Below are 15,848 nucleotides of genomic sequence, written 5' to 3' on the forward strand. Positions count from 1 at the left end.
AATCCAAATGCTATAATGTAACGTGCTTGAAACAGCAAATAAAGTTTAAAAAAATTTGGTAAAAAGGACTAAAACCAGAGTTTTCTAAAATTGAAGGACTAAATTTTACTATAGTTTGAAGGAGAGACTAAAACCAAAATCGCCGCATTAAAAATATATTTAACCCTTTTAAAATCTGTTGAAGATTTAATAGAGAATTTTGAAATCTATTTTAAAAAATCTTTACCGACTTTTGAAATTTAACTAAACATAAAATATATTCAAACCTTCAACAAATTTGAAACTCATTCCAAATCCAATCATCATTTTCTCACTTGCTCTCACTTTTTTTTATATATTTATTGTTTTTAATTTTTTAAATATCTTTTATTTATTTTAATTTAATAAGAAATATCTAAATATTTAATAAATTTTAAATTGAAAAACAAAATTTAAAAAACAAATTAAACAGATTTAGAAATCTGTTGACATTTCTAACAGTTCCAAATTCAATTCAGTTTCCCTTTTCTCACCGTTTAACTTTTTTATTTTTATTTTTTTCACATTTTTTTAATTATTTAATTGTCTTTTACTTTTTTAATTTAATAAAATATATTTTAAAATATTAAATTATATGAATTTAGACAACTTTTTTGACAATATATAAACATTGATTACGTGCTAATGGGTGATTGGTCAAAAGTTACTTCAGAATAATGTTTATGATTATTATTATCGATTGTGGAGTAATTTTTTATCAGATTGACGCGTAATCAATGTTCAAATGTTATAAAAAAAAAATGTTGTCTAAATATCATTATCCATATGAAAATGTTAAATTAAACTAAATATTTATTAAATTTTAAATTAAAAGACAAAATTTAAAAAAAATATATTTAAAGGATTTGGTAATTCATTAACATATGTTAATGTCATATACAAGTATTAACGGATTTGGAAATTAACATAATGAGAATTTAACTTAAAATTATATAAAGAAAATTGATTTGCCCATATGTTTAAGTCTAAGCCTAAAACTAAAAGGACAATATAGTACAAAAATATTTGGAAGAAGAAAACAAAAGGAAGAAATAAACTGTTTATGCAATTGCGTAGCAGGGGGAGGAAAGAAGACGATGGGCTAAAGAGAAGAAGAAAGAAGAAAGGAAATTGGAAACCTAAATTGTAAATTGTGTGAGTGAGAAGAAGATAGGGTGAAAGAATGAAGATAGTGAGCTACAACGTGAATGGCCTGAGACAGCGCATATCGCAGTTCGGGTCGCTCAGGAATCTGCTAAATTCATTCGACGCCGACATCCTTTGCTTTCAGGAGACCAAACTTCGGAGACAGGAACTTACGGCGGACTTGATCATGGCGGACGGTTACGAATCCTTCTTTTCCTGCACCCGCACCTCCCAGAAGGGCCGAACTGGCTATTCCGGTAACCCCTCCCCTCTCTCGTTCATTCTGAAAATGGCCTACTTAGTTTCCTATTTTCTTTTTTCCAGATTATATTATTGTTTCTTTGTGTTTTATGTATCAATGCTGATTAACATGTCAAATACGTCATTTTTTATTGTTTAAAAATATATTGATGAGAAAAATATGTTATTAGCACACTCTTTTGAACTCTTTTTCTTTCTCTCCCTCTCGTGGATTAGAAATCACAAAATGTAGTGGGTCACACAATTAGTTAATTATTTTGTCCTGATTTTGTAATTTTCAATAAATTTTGTTCAATAAAAGAAAGTGAAAGAAGAGTGTATTACTTCTTATAGAGAATTACAAAATTATGATACCTTAAGGTTTGTTCTAGCTTAAGGGGCTAGTCTCCACCATCATGGTGAGACAAGTTTCTAGCTTCTAGGTTTCTCTCAAACAGGATTGCCTAAAAGGAGGAAACTTGTGGGAAACCAAAAACAAAATTAGATTATCATGACTGAAGCTTGCCTAAAAGAAGTTGGACTCCACAATTTTGTAATTTTTAGTAAATTTTATTCAATTGTTAAGAACTTTTTAAAAGAGGGTGCTACAAAGTATCTAAATAATACTTCTGACGCGATATATTGTTTTGTGTGTGCAGGCGTTATTACGTTTTGTCGTGTAAAATCAGCATTTTCTAGTAATGAAGTGGCATTGCCACTAGCAGCAGAGGAAGGCTTTACTGGACTTCTGGAAAACTCTCAAACTAGCAAAGATGAATTGCCGTTCATGACAGATGATCTAAAGGAATTTTCTAAAGATGAGCTTATAAGTCTTGATAATGAGGGGCGATGCATTATCACGGATCACACTCACTTTGGTTAGTATAGGAGGAAAAAAATTGAAACCAGTTGTGTGAAGCATGATACATTAGTGTGATTAGAAAAATAAGTATATATATATATATATATATATATATATATATATATATATATTTCTTGACATATTTGATACCTGTATTCAATTCTGTTCAGTTCTTTTCAATGTGTATGGGCCTCGAGCTGCAAGTGATGACACCGAGAGGATTCAGTTTAAGAAAAAATTTTACAGCGTATTACAGGTATTTGAAATGTTCATATGTTAATGGAATCATTAAGTTATTTAACCAAATTCAGAAGTTAATAATTAGATTTAGAATGTATGTTTGAAAAGTTTGAATACGTTCATCCAATTGCATCATTGCTAAGAAAATTTGACTGGAATATCGTCTGTCCATCAGAACGTGTTCAGAGCAGAGCGTAAGAAACTATAAAGCTAGTTTTTTAAAAGTAGTATTATCACTATTTATTTGATGTTCATTTCTTGTGCCTCTGTTAAGTTTTACAAAACTGAAAATTTCCATTTCTCTTGTTTTCTGGTTTATTGATGTCGATATTCTCTTTAATAGAAAAGATGGGAGTCTCTCCTGCATCAAGGAAGGAGAGTATGTGTTGTTGGTGATCTCAATATTGCCCCATTTGCAATTGATCGATGTGATGCAGGAGCTGATTTTGGAAATAATGAGTGAGTTTTCTACCCGAATTCCATGAAGCATCTTTGGTGGTGTTAAATCTCACATGCTAATAGTTGTCTTAATTTTTTTTTCCTGAATTTATATGTAGATTTAGAAAATGGTTCAAATCAATGTTAATTGAAAATGGCGGTCAATTTTGTGATGCCTTCAGAGCTAAACATCCTGACAGGTATGGATACTCTGTATTTCTAAATATCAAATATGATCTGTAGGTTTCTCCTTGAAAATTTAATGATATTCATTGATACTTAATCTGCATTGCTTTGTCAGATTTGATAACACTTCTTAAAATCATTTTATCTTATCATATATTTTTTTTATGGGAATATATATATTTAATATGGGATTATATTATTTTTACTTTCATATTGAAGTAGTCTTTTTTGAAATTCAGATTACAAGAAATTTTTTTCTTAAATAATAAACTATGTTTTAACTTTTAATCTTATATTTAGTCTTTTGTCTGACACATTTCTCGTCCATGCGGCTACTGGCTAGTAGTGTACCATTCTCCATATTTCCCTTCTTGTCTTTTTAAATGTTACACATGATGTTTTCAATATTATGGAGCACACCTTTAATATGATCAGTATTAATTTTGTTAAATCATATATGTACACTTCGAGATTGTATGCAGAAGGGAAGCATACACCTGTTGGTCGCAAAATACAGGTGCTGAAGTATTCAACTTTGGGAGTAGAATTGACCATATACTGTTTGCTGGTTCATGCCTACATGAATCAGATGACCTGCAATGCCATAGTTTTGTAAGATGTCATGTCAAGGAATGTGACATTCTGACACAGTACAAACGGTGTAAGCCTGAAAGCACACCAAGGTATTATGCAAGCCTTGTATGTGGAATCCTAAGCTCTTTTATTTCTCTGAACCTAGATGGTTAATTTTATGGATGTAAATGTCATGTACTTGGTGGAACTTAACATACCCTTATCTTTTGGATCATTTGATATTACACATTTATGAAATTTGCAAAGATGGTATTGCTACTTTCGTAACTTGTTTTATTTTTCTCTTTTCATAGTTTTCCTTTGTACCTTACCTTATAGAGGTTGAGTTAGGTTAAAATCTACTTCTTAACATTTTTCTTTAATGGACTTTCTATTTTGTTTTCAACTCATAATGTGGTTATTCACCTTTACTCTGTTAAATGGATCAATATTTGAATGCATATTTGCTGCATGTGCCTTCCTCAAGGTCGGGATATAACTTAGTTGCATGATATGCTCAGTGCCCATAGGTGGAAGGAAGGGCGCAGCATTAAACTGGAAGGATCTGATCATGCTCCAGTTTTTGTGTCTTTACATGAAATTTCTGAGGTCTCTCTGCACAGTACTCCTTCCTTATCTTCTAGATATGTTCCCATGGTTCATGGCATACAGCAAACTCTGGGTACCAAACATCGTTTCTTCTTTGGATGAGTGTCTCTCTTTATACACAATTTTTTGTTTCTGAACCTTTTCTTGCAGTGTCAGTGTTGATGAAAAGGAAAGTTTCTGAACAAATTAAATCATGTAAGATGGCACACGAAGACATTGCAATGCATAGTACTTGTGAGGGAGAAGAACCAGTTAACAGAGCTGCTTCATCTGCAACCAGTCCAAATGAATGTCGATTCCTTCCAAGACAGGTTTATAAAGGTAGCATTTTGAAACCAAATGAACTTTCCAGAGGTTCTTCTCAGGAGGCTGTTTCTAAATCAGTGAATGAAAGTGAAGAATCAATAATGCACAAGTGTAAAAAACCCAACAAAAAAGCTAGAAATAGTCAATGGTCCCAGCTCTCACTTCGGTCATTTTTCCAGAAAAGTACAAATCTTGACACTGACGTCAATGGCTCCTCGTATACTGATTGCTCAAACAGTCAGGATGAACTTTCTCAACCCAACCCTCAGTTACACGAAACTCCTACAGTGTCTGATCACAGTATCAGTCCCAAGCAATGTTCGTTGGATACTGATGCACGTGATCAGGATTTAGCTGGGCCAAAGGATAGTTCCACAAAGGAAGAAAAGAGTAATGTGGCTTCATTAGAGTGGCAAAGAATACAACAGTTGATGCAGAATAGTATACCTATTTGCAAGGGCCATAAGGAACCGTGTATTGCTCGGGTGGTGAAGAAACAAGGACCAAATTTTGGCCGCAGATTCTATGTTTGTGCTCGTGCTGAGGTAATCTGTTTCCATTGAGTGGTTTTAGGCACTGATTGTGCTTTTTACTCTGACAATTATTTTTCTGCATTGAACTCTAGGTTTGGGGGGGCTCAACTCAATCCATCTGTCAATCTAAGGACTTCAGTCACCTTTTAAAAGTAAAACAATATTGATCTTTTAGTTGATTTCAAGGTTGTCAAACTCAATAGTTTATGAAAATTTGTAGATGCTTAGTAAACTAGATTCATAAACTCTAAGTTTACCAGGATGCAGCAATTTAGTTTTAGTGACTAAATTGAAAGGTCATATATATGAGGACCAAAACGAGGATTCAGTCTTGTAAGAGCTAGCATACTTGCACCATATAATACGTCAAGAAAAATAATAAGCATTACTTGTTTTAATGATCTATCTTTGAGCTTGTTACGAGTATGCACGGGTTATTATATTATATTTTTCTGGTTGACCTTATGTTTTTTGGGTTTGTCATTTCTTAATTTGACTAACACCAGCCTATATATTAGGTGGTGAAAATTAACGTGATTTCCACTTTCAGGGCCCTGCGTCTAATCCTGAAGCAAACTGCGGTTACTTTGGATGGGCTTCTTCAAAGTCTAGGAATAAATAATGGAAGAGAATGGATGATTCATAAACCCGCCTTCATCCAACTTTCTTTCATAACGACTATATGGAGCTGAAATACCAGTTTTGCATGATTATGATCATTACTAAGTTCCGTCAAGGAATGTCCACCCTCAAGACAAGTATTCTTGTTCTGTAAAATCAGCTGTTGCAACCATATATGTAAAAGAGATGGTACGACTCCCAGCAAAACTCTCTTTTATTGGTATTTCAGATTATAAAATTGTGAATGAAGCTTATTGGATAAAAAGTTTGACCCATATAATTTTATGATTTTGAACAAATTTTGACCAATACAAAGAAATCGATACGCAGAGTGTTAGGGAGTTAATTGTATATAGGAGGAGACAGAAAGTTACTTAGCCTAACTGCCAAGGCAGTTAGGAAGTGGGGGAAATGGGTTTCTGTTAGTGTCAGTTAGTAGTTTGTATATAGGGGGGAAATGGGTGTTTGTAAAATAGTTTTTGGAGTCATTGTCTTTGTGCACGAACTCTTGGGGTTCTGTGGGGGAGAGGTTAAGCTCTCTAGGTGCTTTGTATGTTACATACGTGTTTCTTTTGCAATAAAGAGAGGTTATTCAGTACTGAGTTGATTGTTTGGTGTGTGTTCTGGTGTTATCTAGAGGTTCTTGATTACAAGAACCTAACATTTTGGTCCGACCTGCCGGATCACCCTTGATCGTCCTCTTCTCACCTGCCACGACATATTGCATGGACATTTTTCCCCAATTTATTACCACTTCCCCTAATGTCGCCAACCATGCAATGCCCAAAACTAAATCAACTCCTCCTAACTCAAACACATACATGTCTTCCTCCACCATCACTTCTCCCAGCGTCAATCGCACCTGCTCGCATCGTCCACTAGTCCATTTCTTACAGCCATCTCCCAAACTCACGGCATAACTGGAGGTCTCCATCACCGGTAGTCCTAATTCCTCCACCACCTTCCGGCTAATGAAATTGTGGCTGGCCCCACTGTCAATCAGAACGACCACTTTCCTCTCCCCTATCAATTCCGACAACTTCATGGTTTTGGGAGGCGTAAGTCCCTCCGCCAAACATGCCGACAGCTCCAGGGGTCGAGCTTCTGGATTAGCGTTCTCCTCCAACTCCTCCTCGTCTTCTGCCAGCAGCAATACCCGTAAACTTTTTTCGGCACACCGATGACCCGGAGCGAACGGTCCCCCACATCGGAAACATTTCCCCTCTTCCCGCCTCTTCAGAAACTCTGGGTAGGGTAAGTTTCTGACCATCCGACCTTTGTTTTCTCCTCCGAGTGGGTTATTACCCCTCGCATTGTTACTATTCGCCGTCGACGACCCATCTCTCCTGGTCGTGCTAATTCCCTCTGTTGCAACTGACCGCGGTGCATAATTGCGATCTCCATCGCTCCTCACGATCGACGTCATTGTTCGAGCACCCGCGTGATGAACCTTGAACCCGTTCCATACTCCCCCGCATGCACGGTTTATTGCATCTTCCACGTCTCTCGCCACCCTAATCGCTCCCATCAAATCTGGGGGATCCTGAATTCTGACTTGGCCCTTAATATCGTCTCGCAACCTCGCGAGGAAGAAACCCAGAATCAATTCCTCCGACAAGCCCTGGGTCTGTCCCAGCAGCCTCTCGAAATTCCTCACGAACTCTTCCAGCGTTCCATCTTGTCTCAGGGTAGCCATTTGTTCGTAAATTGTTCCTCTGTACCCTCCTCCAAAGCGATTGATCAACCCAGCCTTCAAACCCAACCAAGAACGGTTCTTGGTCTTCTCCCGCCAATACTTGAACCAATAACTCGCGCTCCCCTCCATACTCATGTACGCGAGTTCAACCTTATCCTCCTCCGCCACCTTCTGGATATCGAAGAATCTTTCGGCTCGACTAATCCAGACATGTGGGTCTCCTCCTTCAAATGATGGCAATTCCACCCTCTTCCTCCAATTGTGTGGTATTCCCCCAGTATCGCGCCTTTCTTGACTATCGTTCACCGAATTGCTGCTTCCTTCAGAGCCACCTCCTTGATTATGGTTACCTCCATTATTGTTCCCTCCATTCATCCCTCTCATCAATTGTTGTAGATCACGTCTTATTGCCGCTGTCCCATCCTTGATTCCCTCCATCGTAATCTCCAAATTGTTCAACCTTCCCTCCGTTTGACTTTCCATCGCTTTATCCAGACCTTACTTTCAGGAGGTCCTAAAAGAAGTGGAGGAGGATGACACCCTTCGGAAGATACGAGAGGATTTAAAAGGGGATCCAAATAGCCATGAAGCCTACACTTTGGAGAATGACCGTCTTCACTACAAGGGAAGACTGGTTTTGTCAGCTAAATTGTGTTGGATTTCCAAGCTGTTAGCGGAGTTTCACGTGACAAGCACTGGAGGCCACTCGGGAGTGTTTCGCACCTACATGAAAATAGCACAATCGTTATACTGGCCGGGGATGAAGAAAACGGTAACTGAGTTCGTAGCGAGCTGTGTGATTTGCCAACAACATAAGTACTTAGCTGCCTCCCCTCAGGGTCTGTTACAACCTCTCCCGATTCCTCAGGCAATCTGGGAAGAGATCAGTCTTGACTTTATTGTGAAGTTACCCAAATCACAAGGGTTTGATGCAATCTTGATAGTAGTTGACAGGCTGAGCAAGTACGGCCATTTCATAGCGCTGAAGCACCCCTATTCAGCTCGCATGGTGGCAGAGATTTTCATACAAGAGGTAGTTAAATTGCACGGGATACCCACGTCAATAATCAGTGATCGAGATCCCCTATTCTTGAGCGTGTTTTGGAAGGAGCTCTTCAAGATGCAGGGCACTCAACTTAGCATGAGTACAGCGTACCATCCTGAGACGGATGGTCAAACCGAGGTGGTGAACCGAATCTTGGAGGGATATTTGAGGTGTTTCTGCTCAGAGCAGCCTAAGGGGTGGAAGATGATGCTTCCATGGGCTGAATACTGGTATAATACCAGTTATCAAGGGGCAGCCAGGTGCTCTCCTTTCGAAATAGTTTATGGGCGAGCTCCACCAGCGTTGAGTCGTTTTATCCCTGGGGAGACAGCGGTGGATTCGGTGGCACAGGATTTGTTAACGAGGGATGAATCTTTAAAGCAGCTGAAGGTGCATTTAAGGCAAGCGCAGGAGGCTATGATTACTCAGGCGAATAAAAAAAGGAAAGACGTAGATATTCAAGTGGGAGATTGGGTTTATTTAAAAATTAGACCCATAGACAGTCATCCATGCCAACTAGGTTGCATCCGAAGCTTTCTGCACGATATTATGGGCCTTTTGAGGTGTTACAACAGGTGGAGAAGGTAGTTTTTCGTTTACAGTTACCAGAGGCAGCAAGAATACATCCAATATTCCACGTTTCCCAACTAAAGAAAGCCGTGGGTGAGAAGAGAGTTGAAAGGAGTATAAACTTATTTTAATCTTTGTTCTATTTTTAAATAAAGACAAGATGAATTTGATACAATTATTTGCATAATAATTATTTCATGAAATTATTATAAGATACTGTAACACAGAAAATGAATCTTGACAAATAAGAGTTTTGGCCAATTTCCATGTGACTGAGCTAGAAAGGGTTATTGATATCAAAACAATGGAAAAGCATGATAAATACTTGGGTCTTTCAACAACTATTGCATTGGAAGATCTAAATCCCAAGTCTTTGAATTTGTTAAAGGAAGACTGTGGGGTTTGGACATGAGCTTCAAAATTTATTCCTGCATGTTTGAACCTGGTGTTGCAGAAGCGTTAACTTGTAGGTGGGGTTTGGATTTGGCAGAAAACTGTTTGATAAACACTGAAACTGATTCTCAAGTTTTGTCGATGGAAGAAGAAACCAACTTCGCCAGGAGCTTATTCATCAAACACTATCCATGACTGCAGAATCACTGCTACAGAAATCCATAGCCAGGTGCATTCTTCTTTTGGCTCGTTGTACAGTAATTGTTAAAATGTTGTAAGATTGTCTTTAATTTGGACGGAAAAATTTATATATTTCATCAATTATTGAAATAAACTTGTTATATTTCCTCTTATTTCATATAAAAAAAAAAATAACTAATTTCACCTATAACAGAAATGGTAGTTGAGTATATTTAATATTCTTGATTTCATGAGTATATTCTCTGAATTAGTCTTTGGATGTGATTCCTGGAATTGAATATAAAAGTATTTTTTAAATTGATTTAACTTTGGAAGTGTGAAAATTTTATATTTAAGCACAATGAACATATTTTCTTTTTCTTTCTATAAATGAGTCTATAGGTGATGGTAATAAGTTCGTATTAATCAGAGTAAACATGTTGCTTTATATATAAAAAAATTACATCTGTTGATATAACGTTAATATTAATAATTTTAATATTTTACTACAGCATATCATTCTAATTGAATGTTAACTTTTATAATATTTATTTAATCTATATTATCTCATTATTCATGATTGAAGAATAAATTAACAAAATATAATTATGTTATTCTAATTTATACATGTTCCTACCTAATTTAATTAAATAGTCTTCCAACTGGTTGACTAAGTGGTTGATGTAAGACTGAGTTTCAAATTATAACGAAAGAAAAATTCATTTGCAAATACTCTTCTATGTTCAAAAATCAGTAAGAGTTTTTGAGTAAAAACAATTATAAGATTATTATAGTTATTGGGTGGCATATATTTATAACCTTAGGCCTAAGAATAAGAGATCAATATTATTCATGAGTTATGAGTTATGTTATTTGTAATTGAATTATGTTTTTATCAAGTATAAGATAATATATCTCTTTTATATATCATCTTTCCCTTATTTCAAGATAGTTAATATATTTTATGGATCATATATTCTAATTCTTAGCTTTTTGGCAATGCTAAAAATATAATATTGAAAATGTGGGTTGGTTAGATACATAACTTTCAACCTCGAAAGTTAATAATTATTGTTAGTGGAACAAGTTATTAAATCAACGAGTTTGTATGCTATTTCTATCTTATGATTGAGATATACTCAAGTTTATAATTTTTGTGCCCTTCTATTATTATTTTTTTTTTGGTGTTGCACCCTCCACCACCACTCCTTCTCTCTCCACCTCCCCAATCTTTTACAAAAAATTTTTAATTACAAAAGTAGTCCTTTTTTACTTTTAGCTCTATTTATTTACTTTATTCTGAAACCCTAAATTCTTAACCATTTTTACTCACTCATCTTCACTCGCGAAGCCCCACTCCCCATTCTCTTAAGTCTCACTTTCTCTCTTTCCAGATTCTCACCTCTTCCAACTCTCATTAGATCTGTTTTTTCTCATCTCTCAACTCTTATTTCTCTTTTCCATATCCATTTGGTTCTTCTCCATATTCCTGTTTCCATATCCGTTTGGTTTCGTGGTGCGGTGGTGTGGCTTTTTGTGGTGCAGTGGTGTGAGGTGTTTGCGGTGGTCATTCGGCGATGCAGTGGTTCCAAACGATAATAAATATTTTATGACTAACATCATAAAAAAAAATTTATTGGCATTGATAAAAAAATTCTAAATGACATCAATGGAAATATGCATCATTAATGTTGGTAAAAAAAATGATTGCAAAATAAATCTAGAAATTAACCACAATCGATTGTTAACATGAAAGAAATATTCACTATTGTTAGTAAAATGTGTTAAAGTACCTATATCTCAATTTCAAAACAATAATGGAATAAAAAAAATGAAAAATGTATACATGAATTAATTAAAAAAATTTCAAAAATCTAAAATTCTTACTATTTAATTATAATTTAAATTTTTCTAAATTTAAATGATCAAATTCCTCTCTTAAAGTTTTAAAATTTCAATATTTTAATTTTTTTATTTAAATGATTATATAAAATATTTCAACCTTTTTATAAAATTAACTATCTTCCACAATATTTTTTCTGACACATTACAACATATATTTCTTCCTCATGTATCAACATTTTTTTATGTAAGATTGCTTAACTCTTTGTACGTTGGTGTGGGTAAGATTAATAATTAGAAAGTTCAAAAGATACAACAATAGAAAGAAGCATAAAAAACAAAGAGAGATAGAAGAAAATGAAACATAGAAACATAGAAGAAAATGTTTGTGTTGTTTGGGTGACGAGATCGAAGACAGAAAGAAACAGCATAACTGACAAATGCTTATTGGTTAAGCATAAATCAGACCATCACATTCATGCAGGAGATTGGAGTGGGTAGAAATTAAAAAATATTAACCCTAAAAATAAAATTGTACTGAAGGGTAAAACAGGAATAGAAAGGTGGAGGGAGGGATAAAACAGGAATGGGGAGGTGGAGGGAGCAACACCCATGTTTTTTTGACCCATAAATTATACTTGAATTTTTCCGAGTTGGTCATGTTTTCAGACTCTTATATAGTCACATTTTTTTTGACACTTAATTGATACTTAAATTTTCTCGAGTTGGTCACATTTTTTAACATTTACGTAGTCATATATTCGGATTCTTGTGTTTGGATTTACTGAGTAGTTACATATTCAGACTCTTATGCTCATATTTATTGAGTAGTCACACATTCAGACACTCATGCTTGAATTTTCAATCAGTCATATATTCGGGCGCTCATGTTCGGATTTATCGAGTGTTCACATATTTAGATGTTCATGCTCGAATTGATTGAGTGATCACATACTCACACGATTATGCTCGGATTTACGGAGTATCACATTTTTTAATATTTATTTCTACTAATGAGTGATTCCAAAACATATAATATAGCAATATGTAAAAGAGAGGAATTTTATTAATGTTAATGTTTGATGTACCATGTTAAAACCATGCCCATCAAAACCCAACTTAAGGATAAAATCTTGGCTAAGAAAAAAGAGTACACATATCCTTAAATATAGCATCACTTGTAGTATGTTTTCAAATGAGTAACATTTAATGTCTTTGATATTTGTTTGCCACCAAGACCTTCAAGCTTGTATGCTCCATTTTGGAGTGCAGCTTTTATGCAGTAAGGGTCATCCCAGTAAGGTGATAACTTTCTTTCAAGTTTGTCACTTCTTATTTCTCTGAGCTTACACCACACAAGGTTGTCTTTACGAAAAATTTGCTCATTTTCTTGTGTGTTATACAATCATACAACTATTTGTTTCACTGCTTCTTTTCGTGTTCGACTTTCTTCACGTATTTCATGTATGAGGTTCAGATAAAGTTGGCAATCCTCCTGATGTGCTCTTTGTCAAAGTGCTTCCTTTTCCATGACGTCTTGTCGAGCTCTAGTAGCGGGTGATTCCCTTTCCCAATAAGGAAGCACAAGGATTATTTTGGTGAAGCTCAAGAATGCATCAATGTAATAGTCTTTGGACTTTTAATGAAGGATGGTGTAAGTTGATACTAGGACCATAAAAATTGTCAGTTGCGCAATGCGTAGAGGGAAATATTGTTGAAAGTTTACTAAAAAGACTTCAAGAAAGAGAGATGAGTCAAAAGGGACAAACTTAAGAATCTTGTCTTCTCTAGCTAAAGTTGTTCTTAAACCCTTTTTACAAATTTTCCAATAGAAATCCTTAAAAATATTTCACATTCTTAGCCTTGACATTAACACTCTGCCAAAGAATACCACTCGTACTTCATCCTCTGTCACCCGAGTTTCTTCTCGTACCTTGTGTATAAGGTTGGTTGTTTATCAATCAATCAACATTCACAAGCGTCGAGAATTTTGTGGTCCTCGTGATTAAAATCGATTTGTAAGTTATATCATTGTGAGCTTAATCAAAGCTTCGTCTTTGAGTTGATGTATTAAGCTCTCAAGAGTCAATTTGTTGTTTCCTTGTCAACAATCTTGTCAGATTTAAATGACACTTTAACCCCAACTTTTTCCAGCAATGTTACAAAGATTAGATTAACTTTGATAGATGGCACATATAGCACATCCATCAAGGTGAAAGACTTCCCAAATGTGAATTTTAGGAAAACCTTTTATTTTTCCAGGATAAGAGTTGTCCTTAAATCACCAAGATAAACATGTTCTTCTTCATCCTCTACACTAGTGTATGAGGTAAAAGCTTATGCAAACCATTCTGGGATCTTGATGGAGATCCATCTAGGGAGCTACAGCTTAAGCTAAGACTAGGAGAATGAAAGAAGAAGAAAGACTTCAAGGGCTTCTATTCTTGTGGAAGATGGTGATTTCAAACTTGTTCTTGCTTTGTCTTAAGTCTTGCAAATATGTACATAAGTCTTTGTTTTGGACCTTGTGTTTTGACCAAGATATCTTGTCATTTCTAGACTTTCTTTCACATCAACAATTTTTGAAGTTTAATTGCAACCAACTCAAAATTCCAAAAGATATGTACTTATAGTCAATGGAAAGTTCTTTGAGTATAGTTTTCAACCAAAAAAAAAAGAATAATTTCATTTGGAACTCTATGGAGAATGTTATAGATAAAATACTCAACAAAGGTCAGAATTGACATGATGATGTCTTGAACAAGTTTTGGGCTTGTTTCTTGAGTTGGGCTTGCATGGGACATGATCCAGATTATTTTTAGCCTTAAGGTATTTGGATGAAGACTCCCTTGCATGTGATTAGCCGTAAAAAGAGGAAAAATGTGATTGGATAAAGGAAAGGCAAGATGTGATTAGATGAAGGAAAGACAATATGTGATTGAATGAAAAAGAGGAAAGAGGTTTTTATTCATCTCTTTTTTCCAAAGAAGCTTCTAGGCTATTTTCAAATGCATGTACTTTAGCCCTTTCCTTCAACTATAAAAGGAGAAGCACCCCTCTTGTATTTTCTTAGAACTTGAATGATATTAGTGAAACTTTGCCAAAATTACAAGGCTCACTTCTCTAAGTTCTCAATTAGAGTTGTCTCTGTTTTAGACTTCTTCTACTTGTCCTTCCAGGTTGACCCAACCTCCTTCTAGTATGCATATGACGCCACACTCATCAAGCCATTCAACCTCCTCATCTTCATGCTTTCACGCCATCAATCTCTTCATCATGGAGTCTTCATCAACATTGTCGAAGGATCTTCCATCAAAAGCTCTTTTGTTTACATAAATGTGTCTAGTTTCACTAGATTCTACCACCCATTTACTCACCTTGGTCATCAAATTTATTTGTTAAATGATAACAATTGTATCTTCACCTTCAGCTATATTTTCCTTAGGATGATTGTCGTTTCTTACTCTATACTTGCACTAAGGTGCATGATAACCTAACTTTTCACATATGAAGCAATTTCTCTTCTTCTTAAAGGTGGGGTTAGATCCATTAGAAAGGGATTTTCGAAAAATATTTTTCCTTTTGTGATCAAATTTGTTTTCATACCTTTTTGGAACAGGTTTCTTCTACTATATTTGTTTTTTCAAACAATGATTTATCCTTTGCAATAGCACACTCCTTCATGTTGGTATCTTCAATTGTGTAATAAGCTCTGGAAGTGACATATGCTTGTGTTTGTGTTTCAGATTTTGTTTGTAGATAGTCCATAATGGCATCACTTTCTCAATAAGAAGTTATGAAACGAACTCATCAAGGAGAATTATGTTCTCTACTTTGATATCTTCAAGCATATTGTGATACTCATTGATTTGGATCTTGATGTCCTTATCTTCAAACATCTCCCACTAGTAGTTCCCTACTACGAGTCTTATTTAATGACATCTTCAAGAGTATATTTGAGAATCAACGAATTCTAAATCCCAAAAAGTCATTTGACAAAACACTCAGTAAAGTGTGTCAGCAATATTGTTCGCATGAATTCATTCTTTAACTTGTTTTGCAAGAGTATTGGAGTCGAGTTTTGGAGATGTGAGAGCACTAGCAATTCCATACATGTCTAATAGAGTAGACACACGTTCTTGCTAGCGTCATAAATTATGTCCAAAGAAGACTGCAATTTTTGACACGTCCAAGGAACTGTTTTTGCAAAGACTACCTAAGTTACAGAAACAATGCTTTGATTCTTTGGGTTGTTATTGATGTCAACCATAACATCAGCCTATAAGTCTTCTGATTGTTGTATTAGTTGACGAAAACACAAACTAGATGGACTTCTTGAGGCATGTATAT

The 15,848-nt window shown here is 35.2% G+C and overlaps 1 protein-coding gene across 4 annotated transcripts; it reads left to right on the forward strand.

Moving 5' to 3' along the window:
* The first annotated feature begins 1,029 nt into the window (after positions 1 to 1,029).
* On the forward strand, positions 1,030 to 9,859 carry LOC106769070 (DNA-(apurinic or apyrimidinic site) lyase 2). 4 transcript variants are annotated; one of them, XR_002668391.1, is made up of 11 exons: positions 1,030 to 1,421; positions 2,064 to 2,282; positions 2,437 to 2,522; positions 2,850 to 2,965; positions 3,064 to 3,144; positions 3,613 to 3,813; positions 4,225 to 4,385; positions 4,463 to 5,163; positions 5,244 to 5,303; positions 5,702 to 5,961; positions 9,538 to 9,859. XR_002668391.1 is itself a non-coding variant. In XM_022782776.1 (10 exons), the coding sequence occupies exons 1-10, from the start codon at positions 1,202 to 1,204 to the stop codon at positions 5,771 to 5,773; spliced, it is 1,917 nt and encodes a 638-aa protein (XP_022638497.1). In that variant the 5' UTR covers positions 1,030 to 1,201; the 3' UTR covers positions 5,774 to 6,224. The 4 variants fall into 4 exon arrangements, 1 of the variants encoding a protein (XP_022638497.1); XR_002668392.1 differs by having other exon boundaries at positions 9,574 to 9,859; XM_022782776.1 differs by lacking the exon at positions 9,538 to 9,859 and having other exon boundaries at positions 5,702 to 6,224.
* Positions 9,860 to 15,848: the final 5,989 nt, after the last annotated feature.

Source organism: Vigna radiata, chromosome 7 (assembly GCF_000741045.1).
Source record: "Vigna radiata var. radiata cultivar VC1973A chromosome 7, Vradiata_ver6, whole genome shotgun sequence".
Lineage (NCBI taxonomy): Eukaryota > Viridiplantae > Streptophyta > Magnoliopsida > Fabales > Fabaceae > Vigna > Vigna radiata.